We start from the raw sequence: 14,319 nt of genomic DNA, 5'->3' as shown, positions 1-14,319 counted from the left end.
TTGACCAAAAAGATTACAATGAGTAAGAAGAGGGTCTGATTTAGATTGAATGATCTGAAAAAGCCTTTCTGAGAAAAAGACATTTATGTAAGATCTTAAAGACGAGTAGGATTTTAATTTTTAACTAGGTTAGGAGTGAAAGCATGGACATTCTAGGCAGAAAATAAGAGATCAATTTTAGACTTGATGAATTTATTAAAGAAAATTAGATTTTAAAAGTTCACCTTTCAATATAATCCATAGGTTCACAGAAAAATAAATAAATAAAAAACAAAAGTTCACCTATTTGTAGTTAGCATTGAAAAATATAACTAAACTGAAATTTTATTTTCCACTCTAACTTTAAACAGGTAAATTTTGAAAACCTACTTTTATAGTTCACAGAATAATATTAAAATTTATTACAATTTACAGTTCAAATAAAATTGGAATTAACAGATTAAAGAGATGCGGTAACACTACATATATACTTTTTAAAATTTTTAGCAAAGCAAGAAAACAAAAAGCATCGCTGAAGAACTGGAACTCAGTATTTTGAAAATCAGTCACAGTCTTAATGAACTTAAGAAAGAAGTAAGTATAGTTTGAAATTTAGCTTCTTCTAATTCTTTGCTAATTTTCATGTTGTATGGGTGTATGAAATGCATTAGTATTAGTATGTCTCTGTGCCTAGAAAATGGTTTTGAAAGTTTTCCTTTGAGGCCAGGCATGGTGGCTCATACCCGTAATTCCAGCACTGTGGGGAGGCCAAGGTGGGAGGATCACTTGAGCCTAGGAGTTCGAGATTAGCCTGGGCAACATGGCGAAACCCCATCTCTACAAAAAACACAAAAGATTAGCCAGGTGTGGTGGTTAGCGCCTGTAGTCCCAGCTACTCGGGAGGCTGAAGTGGGAGAATCACCCGATCCCCAGGGCTCAAGGCTGCAGTGAGCCATGATTGCGCTGCTGCACTTCAGCCTGGGTGCCAGAGTGAGACCCTGTCTCAAAAAAAAAAAAAAAAAAGGTTTCCTTTGACATAGTTATTTTGAAGCCATGATTTTATTAATGCCCTCATTCTCAAAGTTTATACATGAATTTTCATAGCTTTCTTCATAGTAACAAAAAACTAAGAACCACCTAGAATTCCATCAACAGAGGAATTGATAAATGAATTTTGGAATAATTCTACCAAATACTATTCAGCAATAAAGGAGAACAGTATTGATACATGCAACAATATGGATGAATTAGTGAAGACATACTAAGCAAAAGAAGCCAGACACAAATGATTATATGTATAAAATTCCATTTAGAAAAAAACAATTCTAGAAAAGGCGAAACTAATTTATAATGACATAAATCAGATCAGTGGCTATCTCATGTCAGAGGTTGGGGTATATTTACTGCAAAAGGGCATAGGAGGACTTTTTGGCATGTTGGAAATGTTCAAAATTAATTGTTGTGGTGGTTACATGGCTGTGTATGTTCATCAAAACTCACTGAACAGTACCTTTAAAATGGGTACCTTTTGTTGTATATGAATTCTATCTCACTGAAGTAAATTTAAAAAAATATTCCTTTGGTTGAGAGGGTTTCCCTGTTCCCTGAATAAAAAGTTGGTCATCTCATGACTTACTTGTCCACTCTCAGGTTATTGAAAGTCCTATGGTCACTTTAAGTCAGGTGTTCACAAACTACAACTGGACCATTTTTGTTAGTAGAGTGTACGGGGACACAGTGCTGCCCATGCACCTACTGTCTACTGTTTTCTCACTACAACCGCAGAGTTGAATAGTCGCAATAGGGCCTAAAATATTTACTCTCTGGCCCGTTACAGAAAAAGTTTGCCAATTCCTGCTTTAAGTCACAAAACACAATCTCAGTTGAAAACTTAGAATGTTCCCTCCAATATATTAATCAGTATTTAAATCTTCATTTAGTTGTAGGGCTTCTCCCCTGTTCCCTGTTTTCCCAGCTCCAATTAGATAGAGCTTTTGGGAAGATGTGGTCTCTTCTCCCTTTTTCACATTCCTCAACCTCCATTACGTAGCTGTTGTTGATTTTTGTTAGGTTGTGGCATAGAGACAGAAGAGAGAAAGTTGAGAGGCAGAAGGTTTTTAGTGACCAGCACCCTTATCAAATGGCTTTGGGCTTGGTAGACATTTACAGCAGACTCTCACTCTCATGGATACTTTAGTGGTTCTTCAGAGGCTTTCCTGTTGCCCCCCACAACCCCCACTCCCTCCCCTCAACTCCTATATCCTGTTGCTCCCTCCACTTTGAGGCATGCCTGGAGGAGGGAGTCACAGTGGGCACCCAGCAGCTCTCCAGACAGACCCTCCTCACACAGACCTCTCCTTTCCCTTAACTCTGCTTTCTTAATTCTTTTATTTTTGTTATTTATTTTTTAAGATAAGAGTCTCACTCTGTTGCCCAAGCTGGAGTGCAGTGGCGTGATCTTGGCTCACTGCCACCTCCACCTCAGGGGTTCAAGTGCGATTCTTATGCCTCAGCCTCCTGAGTAGCTGGGATTACAGGCACTCGCCACCATACCCAGCTAATTTTTGTATTTTTAGTAGAGATGGGGTTTCACCATGTTGGCCAGGCTGGTCTCAAACTCCTGACCTCAAGGGATCCACCCACCTTGGCCTCCCAAAGTGAGCCACTGCACCCAGGCTTAGTTCTTTTATATTCTTGACGATGGTCAAGGGCTCAAGACAATGAAATTAGAATTTTAAAAACATTTTCTTATTTTTGAGATAGGGTCTCACTTTCTTGCCCAGACAATGGTGCGAACATGGCTCACTGCAGCCTTGACCTTCTGGTCTCAAGTGATCCTGCTGCCTCATCCTCCCATGTAGCTGGGCCACAGGTGCATGCCACCATGTCTGGCTAATTTTTTGTAGAGACTGAGTCTCACTATTATAAACTCAGGCTGGTCTTGAACTCCTGGGCTCAAGCAGTGTTTCCACCTTGGCCTCCCAAAGTGCTGGGATTACAGGTGTAAGCCATCATGCCTGGCTGAAATTGGTTTTTGGATGTTTCTTATATAAATTATATACATGGTGATCTGTTTCACATCTTACTTGGTGCTGATATGTCTATTGAAATCATTTAAACATCCTGTTAAACATAGAAAGACATGGGTTTCTATGCTTTATAATAAAGCCTGCTGCCCTTGACACAAGGAAAAAACAAAATAAAACAAAAAGGAAGGAAAAAACCCTACCCATTTTATTCCAGACTATTCAGTTTTAACTAAAGTATTGTTAAAATCCTGACTATCAGTAGAACATGGTCTACTGGTGATAGACTGAGTGGCTTTCCATAGGCTTCATTTTCGTTACCTCTTATATGGGTATATCCCTGTCAACCTCATAGAATTCTTGTAAGGATTAAGGGAGATAATGTATATAAGGCTGCTGTCAGGACGTGGCATAGAGCAGGAACTTTGCGTTCGTCCTGCCTCCCTCTCTTACACGTGAGAAGAGTTACGTGACCTTGGCAAGATACAGTCTCTGTGGAGCTGTTTCATAGTCTGTAAAATAAATGACTGGCATTAGATATTCTCTAAGGTCCTGCTGGCAAAGCAAAATCTTTTTAAGTTCTTATGTGGCATTTAGTTTCCTAAGGAAAGTGAATTTTAGTTTCTTTGTTCTAACTGTAATTATTCTCACTTAGTTGCATGAATGTAGAGACTATCCTATTGTTAATTTTGGAGACAATCCTCTAATTTGAATTGACATTGGATTACTTCCAGGAAAAAAGAAGTCACTTCATTCAAATAGATTTAATTCAAAGTCAGATTTTTCTGAGAACAATGTTATTAAAAATGATCTATTTTTGGACAACCCCAAAATAACCTGTCATGTCATTAAAAAAAAAAAAAAAGGGCAAGATAAGAAGAAAAGATTTTGGAGTAATAGTGTCCAAAGATATCCAGTCAGAGTGAGCCATGCATTCCACCCAAAGTCAATAAAACCACGGGGTTTGTGTCACCCTTTAATCTGTTGTTTTTCCTGGGACCCAGTTTGTTCGTAGAGGTAGAGAGTAAAGATCTGGATCGCAACTATAGACAGATTCTGACCACCCTGAGAGCAGGGGTTGTGTCCTACTTGTCATGTATGCCCAGCCTCTAGTACAGTGCTACAGTGCTTGCCATGATATAGGTTTTTAATAAATTTTGTTAAATACCTAATTGACTGAATCTCACATTGGTACTTTTTCAGAAGTATGCTAAAGAACTTATTAATGATCACAAAATGCCAATTTTCTTAGTACTCTAAATATTGCACTCTTAATACTCTTAATACTCTTAATGCTGTTTCATTCCTCACCAACTTTAAGACTAGCAGAAGCATTTTTCACCTAAGGGAGAAACTACATGGGAAAGAACTGGTTGATAACAGAATGGAAAAGAGACAAGATTACTCAGCGAATAACCAGTTCATCTTTTAGAAACAGCATTAGCACTAGCACCAGGGGGTTAAAGGATGAATTAGATATCACTCCTGCCCTTGAGAGAAACTGTAAGCTCACCAGTGCTACACAACTCCTACTGTTACACAGGGAACTTTACACCCTCCCCTCAGTGGAACCCATGGAACTGCTTTGCGGCTTCTCTTTATCAATAGTTTTAAAGTGCTGATGTGGTGCTTGGTCACAAAATGTTATTGTTTGTTTTCTTTCCTTCATCACCCTTCTCCTTCTCCAACCCCCACTCCCCCACCCACACACACATCTGCAGCTTCATAGTACAGCGACACAGCTGGCAGCAGATCTATTAAAATACCATGCTGATCATGTGGTTCTAAAAGCATTAAAACTTACTGGAGTAGAAGGAAATTTAGAAGCTTTGGCTGAATATGCCTGTAAACTCTCTGAACAGAAAGAGCAGCTTGTTGAGGTGAGTAAACAAGGTGCTAAAGAAATTGTAGTTTAATAATGGCTTTATTAAACTATGTGGGAATGTTAACACAAATACACTTTTGGGTCAATTTATCTCAGCATTTTCTCTCTCCTTTGGAATCTTAAAAGCATAGCATGTATCTGTTCTGTTCCTGCAACGGTCTGGTCTCTAAAACAAAACCAAAAAAGTGCTAAGACCCACAAAAGAACTTCTTAATCTTCTTTTCCTTATCCTCTCAGAGAAGTTAGACCTTGGAGTAGAGCCATGGAGGTATGTTGTATGACCTTGTTTCTGTTTGAATCCGTCAGGGTCTCAGCAGGGAGGAGATGGCACACTCAAATTAGGATAATTTGAAGAGAGTTTAATAAAGAAGCTATTTACAATTGCATAGACAGGGCATGGGGGAAACATACATGAGAGAGCAGTAATTGGGGCGAGTGGTAGCAAGGCTGGTACCACCCCAGGCCCACATTAACAGGGGAATGTGGAATGTGGAAGCCTTTCAGAGAACTGCCTTGAGAGCTTTGTGATTTTAGGACTAGGCCCAGAGACAGCCCAAGGCGACCCTCCTGGGAGGAGCATGGGAGTCGAGGAGCGTGGGAGTCAAAGCCCATTCTCTCCTTGGTTCTGTTCATCTGTGGATGGGGCTTCCCACTGGATATCCCATTAGGATAATCCCAATTATCCACACATAAGTGTAGACAATATAGGTCAGTCTCCCAGGGCAAATGGCAGATGTGAGAAGGGAGGAGAGCAGTTAAGGAGGGACAACGAGAAGACATCTGACACACAATTCCAAATCTTAGTTATGAGTTACTGATGCTTCACCTGACACTTGTGTTATAATTCCAGTTAGGCTTATTAATTGATATTCTGAGCCTTCTGCCTATTGAAAATGTCAGATATCTACTAGAAAAAAAACCCAACTGTATTAGTCTATTCTCACTCTGCTGATAAAGACATACTCAAGACTGGATAATTTATTAAAAAAAAAAAGGGGGGGGGCTTTTAATGAACTCACAGTTCCACATGGCAGAGGAGGCCTCATAATCAAAGCAGAAGGCAAAGGAGGAGCAAAGGCACATCTTCCATGGCAGCAGGTCAGAGAGTATGTACAGGGGAATTCCCGTTTATAAAACCATCAGATCCTGTGAGACTTATTCACTATCACTAGAACAATATGGAGGAAACTGCCCCCGTGATTCAGTTACTTCCACCTGGTCCCGCCCTTGACATGCGGGGATTATTACCAATTCAAGGTGAGATTTGGGTGGGGACACAGCCAAACCATATCACCAACCAAACAAAAAACTGAACCCATGTATAGCTTATATGTATGAGGTAATTGCTAGCCAACATGTATATAAACGCACAGATATGAACCATTTGGCGATCTTCACATAATCTAACATACCCTGCTCACCAAATCTCAAAGACTAATGGTTAAAAGGAACCTTTAGACGAATTGAACTGCCTTCCTCTCCTTTACTTGTTTACGTGGAAGCCTAAAAACTTCTGGGGGAACATTCTTAAAATGACTATAGATATAGCTTCTTCATTTAATAAATTTGATGCTGCTGTGTTTATAAACCAAATATTATAACTATAGGGAAACTGCTTATTTTAGGAATCCTGCAGCAAATCTTTTTAACATTGAAAAAAAAAATGTTCTCTGATTTTCTGTTTTAAGCATCAAGATTTTCAGTAATTTCCTCTGATATAGGGTCTCTCCTTATTATACCAGTCTGCCTAATCCAATGTTAGCTCCATTGGAAGATGGTGTTGATAGAACATGTAGCTTGTAGCAACTCTGACATAGTTTAGCTATGAGACCTTGAGCAAGTTACTTCTCTGAGCCAAATTTCTTTATATATAAAATATGTGGAAGGACACTACTAGGTCCTTCCAAAGGTTCCTTATGTTTCTAATATTCTGTAACCACCTTGCTATGATTGGATAGGAAGTAGAAACAGTGTTATACCTTTATTGGTATCTGCTTTGTTCCCAGAGAATCTATTGGTGACCAATATAATATTATAATAATCTTCTCAGTAATGTTTAAGTTTATTTTAATAGGTTTTAAGAAATTTTATTTGTAAAATTTTCTTTTTAATTATAAAATGATACTATGTATTGTGGAGGATGAGGATGTGAAAGTTAACTGTAGACATGTTTTCTTGTAGACCTGTCGATTGTTACGACACATATCTGGGACAGAACCTATGGAAATAACCTGTATACATGCAGAGGAGACATTTCAGGTGACTGGCCAACAGGTATGATAATAGCAGATTGCTCCTTCTGTATTGTGTCCTATCTGAGCGTTGTAACAAATTGTGTGGATGGAAGCTATAAATGGTTCTTCGTAACTAAAGTCCAAATCTATGTAGAGAAAGAAAGATAATGGAATTTCTGTCGGTAGTGTGCCAGAACATGGCTAACCTTCCATTGGAGCTGGTCATCTGCCATATTGGAGACTGGTTCATTTAACTAATACTCTAGTTTATATCTATTTTAAAGGAAGCTGTTTACAATGTACTTATTATAACATGTTTGGAGATTAAGTTATCATGACATAAGAAGCCATATGTTATGTAATATTCACATTTCAACCTAATATTCAAATACGTTTCATGGTAATAATTAGGACATGCGACTAAGACACAAACAAAACAATGTTATGATATTACTTATAAGATTCAGTTGGGACCAGGCATGGTGGCTAACACCTGTAACCCAGCACTTTGCGAGGCTGATGTAGGAGGATCACTTGAGTACAGGAGTTTGAGACTACCCTGTGTCACACAGCAAGACCCTGTCTCTGCAAAAAATAAAAATTACGCATGTGCAGTGGTGCATACCTGTAGTCCTAGCTACTCAGGAGGCTGAGGCAGGGGGATAGCTTGAGTCCAGGAGTTTGAAGCTGTAGTGAGCTATGATTGTGTCACTGTACACCAGGCTGGGTGACAGAGCAAGTGTCCATATCTGGGGGAAAAAAAAAGATCCAATCAGAAGCAAAATAACTATCTTAAATTAGGCAAATAGTACATTATAGTATTAAAATAATAATTATGATAACCAGAATTAGCAACCACTGTAAGAATGTTCTGTTCAATGTTAAATGAAAAAAGTAGGGTACAGATTTGTATGTATACAAATTATTTCCATAATTTCATATGTGTAGAAATGTATATACATATGAAAATACCTATATGACAATATCCTTGTGTAGCTAGGGGTTTTTTTCTGGATTTTCTATAGTAGAGGTAACATTTGTCCCTATAATCTTCAAAAGCTTTTTTAAAACTGATCATCTCATTTAATACTGTTCCTGTCAAATTAATCTAAGGAAAGTGTTTAAAGACAGAGCTTCCTCCTTTTTTTTTTTTGTTTTGTTTTTTTTTTGTTTTGAGACGGAGTCTCGCTCTGTCGCCCAGGCTAGAGTGCAGTGGCGCGATTTCGGCTCACTGCAGCCTCTGCCTCCCAGGTTCAAGCGATTCTCCAGCCTCAGCCTCCTAAGTAGCTGGTATTACAGGCATTTGCCACCACACCTGGCTAATTTTTTTATTTTTAGTAGAGACAGGGTTTCACTGTGTTGGTCAGGTTGGTCTCAAACCCCTGACCTTGTGATCCCCCCACCTCAGCCTCCCAAAGTGCTGGGATTACAGGTGTGAGCCACCGTGCCCAGCTGTTTCCTTCTTTTTTAGAGTCTAAGCTGTAAAATAAAGTTTTGCAGTTGTTCTTTTATTTATATTTTAATTTATACTTTATTTATATCCGTTTATTTACTGTCAGCCAAAAGGATTCCTCCTAACTTGCAATATTGGGCAGTAGAGGTTGAGTCCCTGGATCTTTGATTTATAGCTGAGAACAGTGCAAGTGACCTAGACTCAATGATGGCATGTGCCCTCTAGGAGAATCATGTTGGATGTTGGAGGGATGATCTCATGCTCTCCTGTAGAGAACAGTGTCAAAGGCTTATCATGAAAGCAGGAATTATATGAATGAACCTCCACAATGATTATCTGCTGAACGCTTTATTACAACCAGGAGACATGTTTGGTGGGAGAAACTGTGTCTTCAATATTGGTATGAGAGTCACTCTTCTTGCCTTGGCTGCGAATGTATTCCAATAGAACTGGAGGGCTTGACTCTCCTGCCATATGCAATCAGTTGTTGCTCCTATCCTGAGGCCCTGCTTGCCATCTGGTTGCAATTTTTGGTTTATTGTTTCTATTGCAGCAGAGATATTAGGAATAGTCATATTTTCTTCCCCAGGATAGTGGCAGAGCATGTTGTTAATAACGTGTATAACTTGAGAAGCTTTTTCTGTTCCCAAAGCCTCAGCTTCCACTCCTAGTCTTTGCCATCTGCCTCACAAAAGGATAATTTAAGGACATTGAGCATGCCTCTGGGATAATTTATTTCTGGATATCTCTGCTTTGGCAATGTTATTTTTATACTTCCTTTAAAATGTTAGACATACTGAGGGAACAACTGAACAGTTTGTACACTAGTTGAGAGGAGAGCAATGCCGAAATCTAGCCTGTAGTCCATGGCAAGTTATGTGCCTGCTTTCCCTGAAGGGGGGAACCTTGTTCTTATAACACTGCCATCTGTTTGGCAAGTGCTGTGCCTTTGACACTATGCCCACCCCAGAGGGAGGAGCACCTAGTTGTAATTCATTCAAAGGAACCAACTATTAATATATTAGCTAACATGGCCCTGATCATATTAATCTTCTATAAGTTCTCCAATGACTTTCTCACTCAGAAGAAAATTTTACCATCTATGCTTATCCATTACATGGCCACTGGCCACCTTCCTTTTGCTCATGTCAGTCTGTTCCTCTGGCTTACTTGCTATTCCTCGAACACTCCAGAAATGTTTCTGCCTCATCCCAAATGACTGCTCCTCGATTTCCCTGTAGCTCCCTTACCTTTTCAGTGACCCTCTAACTTAAAATACTGTGACCACCTAAAGCCCTCCATCATTCTCACCCTTTATTTTGATACATATTTTTTATTCCCTTCTAAAATATTTTATAATTTATTTTAATTGTGTCTCTCCCCACTGCTTGTTATAAGGTGAGTCCCATGAAGCCAGGGACATTTATCTGTTTCATTCACAGCTGTTTCCCCAGCACCTGGAATGTGGACACAGTGCCTACCAGTATGTAGTAGGTGAATGAATAGTCGTGTTAGTTGTATACATATGTGTGTGTGAATAATCTTATATAATAAACTCCATGGAACAGCAACATCACTTGTTAGTAATGGGCATCTCTATCACATTGTCCTGTTAATTTCCCTCATAGCACTTATCATAATTTATAATATTTTAATTGTGTGCTTGTTTATTGTTCCAAATCCCCACTAGAGTATAAGCTTCATAATAGAGGGCTTTTATCTTCTTTTTTATCACCTTATCCCCAGCACCTAGTATTATTTTTACACATAGTGGATTCTCTAAAATACTACTTACTGGATGAGTGTTTGATATAATATCCCCAGTCTGTGAAACAAGAAGGTAGAAAGAATCAAGGACTGTTGTCATAAATAGAAGGTGAAGTGGTAGAAGGATCTGCTGTGAATATATCAAGACTGAACTCTGAATTCCTAGCTCCTGGATCTTTGTGTGTGTGTGTGTGTTTTATTTAATGGGCCATCAGGAGATTTCAGTAGGTTGGTCTGGTCGATGGCTTCTATTTTGAGGTAGAAGCTAAAGTTTAATTTCTATTGAATGTCAGGTCAGGAGGTGTGTGAAGACTCAACCCAGCCATCTATTTTCTGCCTACATTACAATTAGCATCCATCAAGTCCTTTGTGTTAGAGAGTGATTATTATATGAAAGATAAAATGTTAATTGATTCATTAATTCATTCATGTAGTAGCTAACACTAAATAAAACCCCAAATGCCAAAATCTCAGGCTTAATATAATAGCAGTTTATTTCTCACTTGTATTAAGTCCTGATTAATGGCATGTCTTTTTCCCTCTTGGCAATCTGGTCTCCTTTCATTTTGTGCCTCGTTAGCCCTTAGGACCTCAGAGTCCCTACTGGATCCTGTGCACTGAACCATCAGATGTGGAAGGGAGAGAGCACTGAGGGGCATGAGGGAGGTTTGGATCAGTTATGATGGAAGTGGTGACCCACATTCAAGTGAGGATGGAACTCAGTCTCTTGGCCTTACGTCTCCACTAGGGAGGCTGGGAAATGTAATCTTCCTGTGTATCCAGAGGGAAGACAAACAGATTTTGATGAAAACATAGCAGTCTCTGCAACAATTCATTTATTTATTCAACACATTTATTCAGCCCATGTGGTGGTACGTAAAAGTACCAGGATGATTTCTGCCCTCTTTACAAGTGTTTTGTGAGAGGCAGTGTGATGTGATGGAAAGAGCCTGAACTTGAATCAGGTAGATCTGTGTTTAGATATCAACTCTGTATATACTTGTAATAGGATCTGGCACAAGTTACTGGGTATCTCTGAGCTTCAACTTTTCCAGCTGAAAGATGGGAACAATGCTTATTTGGGAAAAGTAGTATTTTATTTGTATATTTTGGGTGATTTTAATGTATTAATATATCTCAAACACAAACACAGTATCTCAAGCATGTATCTACCAACCACTTATGGGTGTATATATATGTTACTTATTATTATCACTACCTTTCCTGCTACTACCACTGCTGCTACCACCACCACTATTACTGCTACCTTTGCTACTCTGTATACAATACACTTTTTATGGTCTGAGTATAACTCTTTGAATTATTCTATGGGAACAACTTTGTTCAAACAGTTTTACTTGAATGAAGAGAATGGCTCCCTGAATGCAGGTTTGTATATAATAATGCATACTATTTATCTGCAGGTCAGATTATAAGATACAGCAAATTTTGTCCTACTGTGTGTCTTCATATTGCCCAACATGGAGCTTGTGTATGGAAATTACTTCATAGTTGTTTATTGAGTTGAATTGAACAGCAGATTTACTTACCTTTGGTCTCCAAAGTTATTCTGAGGGCTAAGATTTTGAAATTCACACAGGTGTGTATTGTGTTTCTTTAGATAATTTCTGCTGCTGAAACATTGACATTGCATCCATCTAGTAAAATTGCTAAAGAAAACCTAGATGTGTTTTGTGAAGCTTGGGAATCCCAAATTAGTGACATGTCAACACTGCTAAGAGAAATCAGTGATGTGTTTGAAGGAAGACGAGGTGAGAAACTATCCACATAACGAAATGTGTTATTATTTTAATGTAACTCTTGTTAGTTTTTTAATGCCAAACCTCAACTGCAAATGAATTCTTGTTGTAACCCTGCTGGGTTATTTTTGTAGTAAAATATTGTTCACAAAAAAATTACAAAAATATTATTTTATCCTCCTTTATTTTAGTAGCCAAGCAGTAAAGTTTGTTGTACAACAGTGTAGTAGGGCAGGTGTGGTGGCTCACGCTTGTAATTCCAGTGCTTTGGGAGGCCGAGGCAAGTGGATCATTTTGAAGTCAGGAGTTCGAGACCAGCCTGGCCAACATGGTGAAACCCTGTCTCTACTAAAAATACAAAAATAAGCCGAATGTGTTGATGTGTGCCTGTAATCCCAGCTACTACAGCTGAGACATGAGAATCACTTGAACCCGGGAGGCGGAAGTTGCAAGACTCTGTCTCAAAAACAAGACAAAACAAAACAAAAACAGCAGGCCGGGCGCGGTGGCTCAAGCCTGTAATCCCAGCACTTTGGGAGGCCGAGTTGGGCGGATCACGAGGTCAGGAGATCGAGAACATCCTGGCTAACACGGTGAAACCCCGTCTCTACTAAAAATACAAAAAACTAGCCAGGCGAGGTGGCGGGCGCCTGTAGTCCCAGCTACTCGGGAGGCTGAGGCAGGAGAATGGCGTAAACCCGGGGGGCGGAGCTTGCAGTGAGCTGAGATCCGGCCACTGCACTCCAGCCTGGGCGACAGAGCGAGACTCCGTCTCAAAAAAAAAAAAAAAAAAAAAACAAAAACAGCATAGTAGATCTCTGAATTAATATTAACATTCTAGTTTTCCTGTTGAAATTGTCATTTACTTCTTCTAAATTGTTGTTTAGTTATAATACAACAGCTCTTTTATAATGCAGTAATTCTCTGTTTTAATTCTAATAACTTAATAATGAAATGAATGTAGTTATTTGATTTTTGAATTGCTTTCCTTCCACTTGGATGGAATCTCTTTCCTTGATGACTACATAATCTTGGAATATTGCCTGTGGTGGGTAAGTTCATTGGTATTTCTACAACATGTAGAATAGCGCCATACAATGTATAGGAAGGCATCATTTTTATTCTTTATTTTAATATTGAGTGGAAGTTTTGTTTATTTCCCATTGTACTGTGTGTCCTGTTATTTATGTTTACATGTTTATATTTTTTCTCTTCAAATGGCTTCTGTAGTGTCAAAGCTTGCTTATTTTTTTAAATAAAATGTCATTTAAAGTTATTATATCAAATTACATATTTTTTACTGAGTATGCCCATTTAAACATTTCGTATTTTAAAAATACTCATTTAGGATAAATGTTAATTTGCTTAAAAATCAGGGCATAATAGAATTATAGCTGTAACATTGGAAAGTATGGTAAATGTTTACCATGCTTCCATAGTTAAAAATTTCTGTGATAGTCGAATGGCATATGATTTTGATGCTTTGTAACATATTTATAGTTACATAGATTTTTATATGAGCCAAATTGCAGATATTAAAAGGTAAATGATATAATTGATCCACCTTTAAAAGGAAGAGTGGTCACTTAGCCTTAGGGACTGTTGGGAAATGAAGAGAAGTGGCTTGCTGTGGTGATAAGATACCTGGTGTGGGTTATCCTGGAGTATCTGTAAGGCCCAGCTCTTTCTCAAACTGGTGTTAGGCTGTTCCCTGCTCCCAGCCCAAGTGTCCTTGGCTCAATAATGAAAGTCTTAGATTGAGTGATCTCAGTGACCTGTCAGCTCTAAAAGTCTTTTGTGAGCACTACCCGAAGTTAGTGTACTTTCGACTTCTGGGCATAGAATATACCCTGCACTGTGTCTTTATCCTGCCTGGCTCTCTTTAAAGGCCAGAGGAATATTGTCTTCTGGCTTTATCAGTTGTCATCAGCTCATGAAAATAGGGAGGCTGGAGGAGTGCCACAGGATGGCTATTTTTCTGGCATGTGATTAACTCTGCATACTTGTAAACGTGTTCCACATGCACTGTGAGAAGCTTTACTAATAGCTGCAGCCATTCTGAAAAGAATATGGCGTCAAGCCTGGCCAGCTGCTTCTCCTCTTTACCAGAATGCCATTAAGCGTAGTACAGGTTTCTCCTATACTGTTTTCAGTGCTGAATAGGTTTTTGTTTTCATTCATGTAAACATGGGCTATGGCTGACTTTTCATTACTT

General features: G+C 38.8%; 1 protein-coding gene across 2 annotated transcripts in view; it reads left to right on the top strand.

Annotated features, from left to right (window-relative positions):
- Positions 1-14,319, top strand: part of LOC105481107 (catenin alpha like 1) — a 72,525-nt gene that overhangs the window by 35,333 nt on the left and 22,873 nt on the right. For both annotated transcript variants that reach the window (XR_011612777.1, XM_071078117.1), the window contains exons 8-11: positions 487-573; positions 4,727-4,885; positions 7,072-7,164; positions 11,966-12,116. Coding sequence is in view for 1 of the 2 variants with exons in the window: in XM_071078117.1 (XP_070934218.1) it covers positions 487-573; positions 4,727-4,885; positions 7,072-7,164; positions 11,966-12,116 (490 nt within the window). In the remaining variant the exon portion in view is untranslated. The remainder of the gene's footprint in view (positions 1-486; positions 574-4,726; positions 4,886-7,071; positions 7,165-11,965; positions 12,117-14,319) is intronic.

The sequence above is a fragment of the Macaca nemestrina genome, chromosome 14, assembly GCF_043159975.1.
Source record: "Macaca nemestrina isolate mMacNem1 chromosome 14, mMacNem.hap1, whole genome shotgun sequence".
Classification (NCBI taxonomy): domain Eukaryota; kingdom Metazoa; phylum Chordata; class Mammalia; order Primates; family Cercopithecidae; genus Macaca; species Macaca nemestrina.
This window is presented reverse-complemented; position numbering and strand designations above follow the sequence as displayed.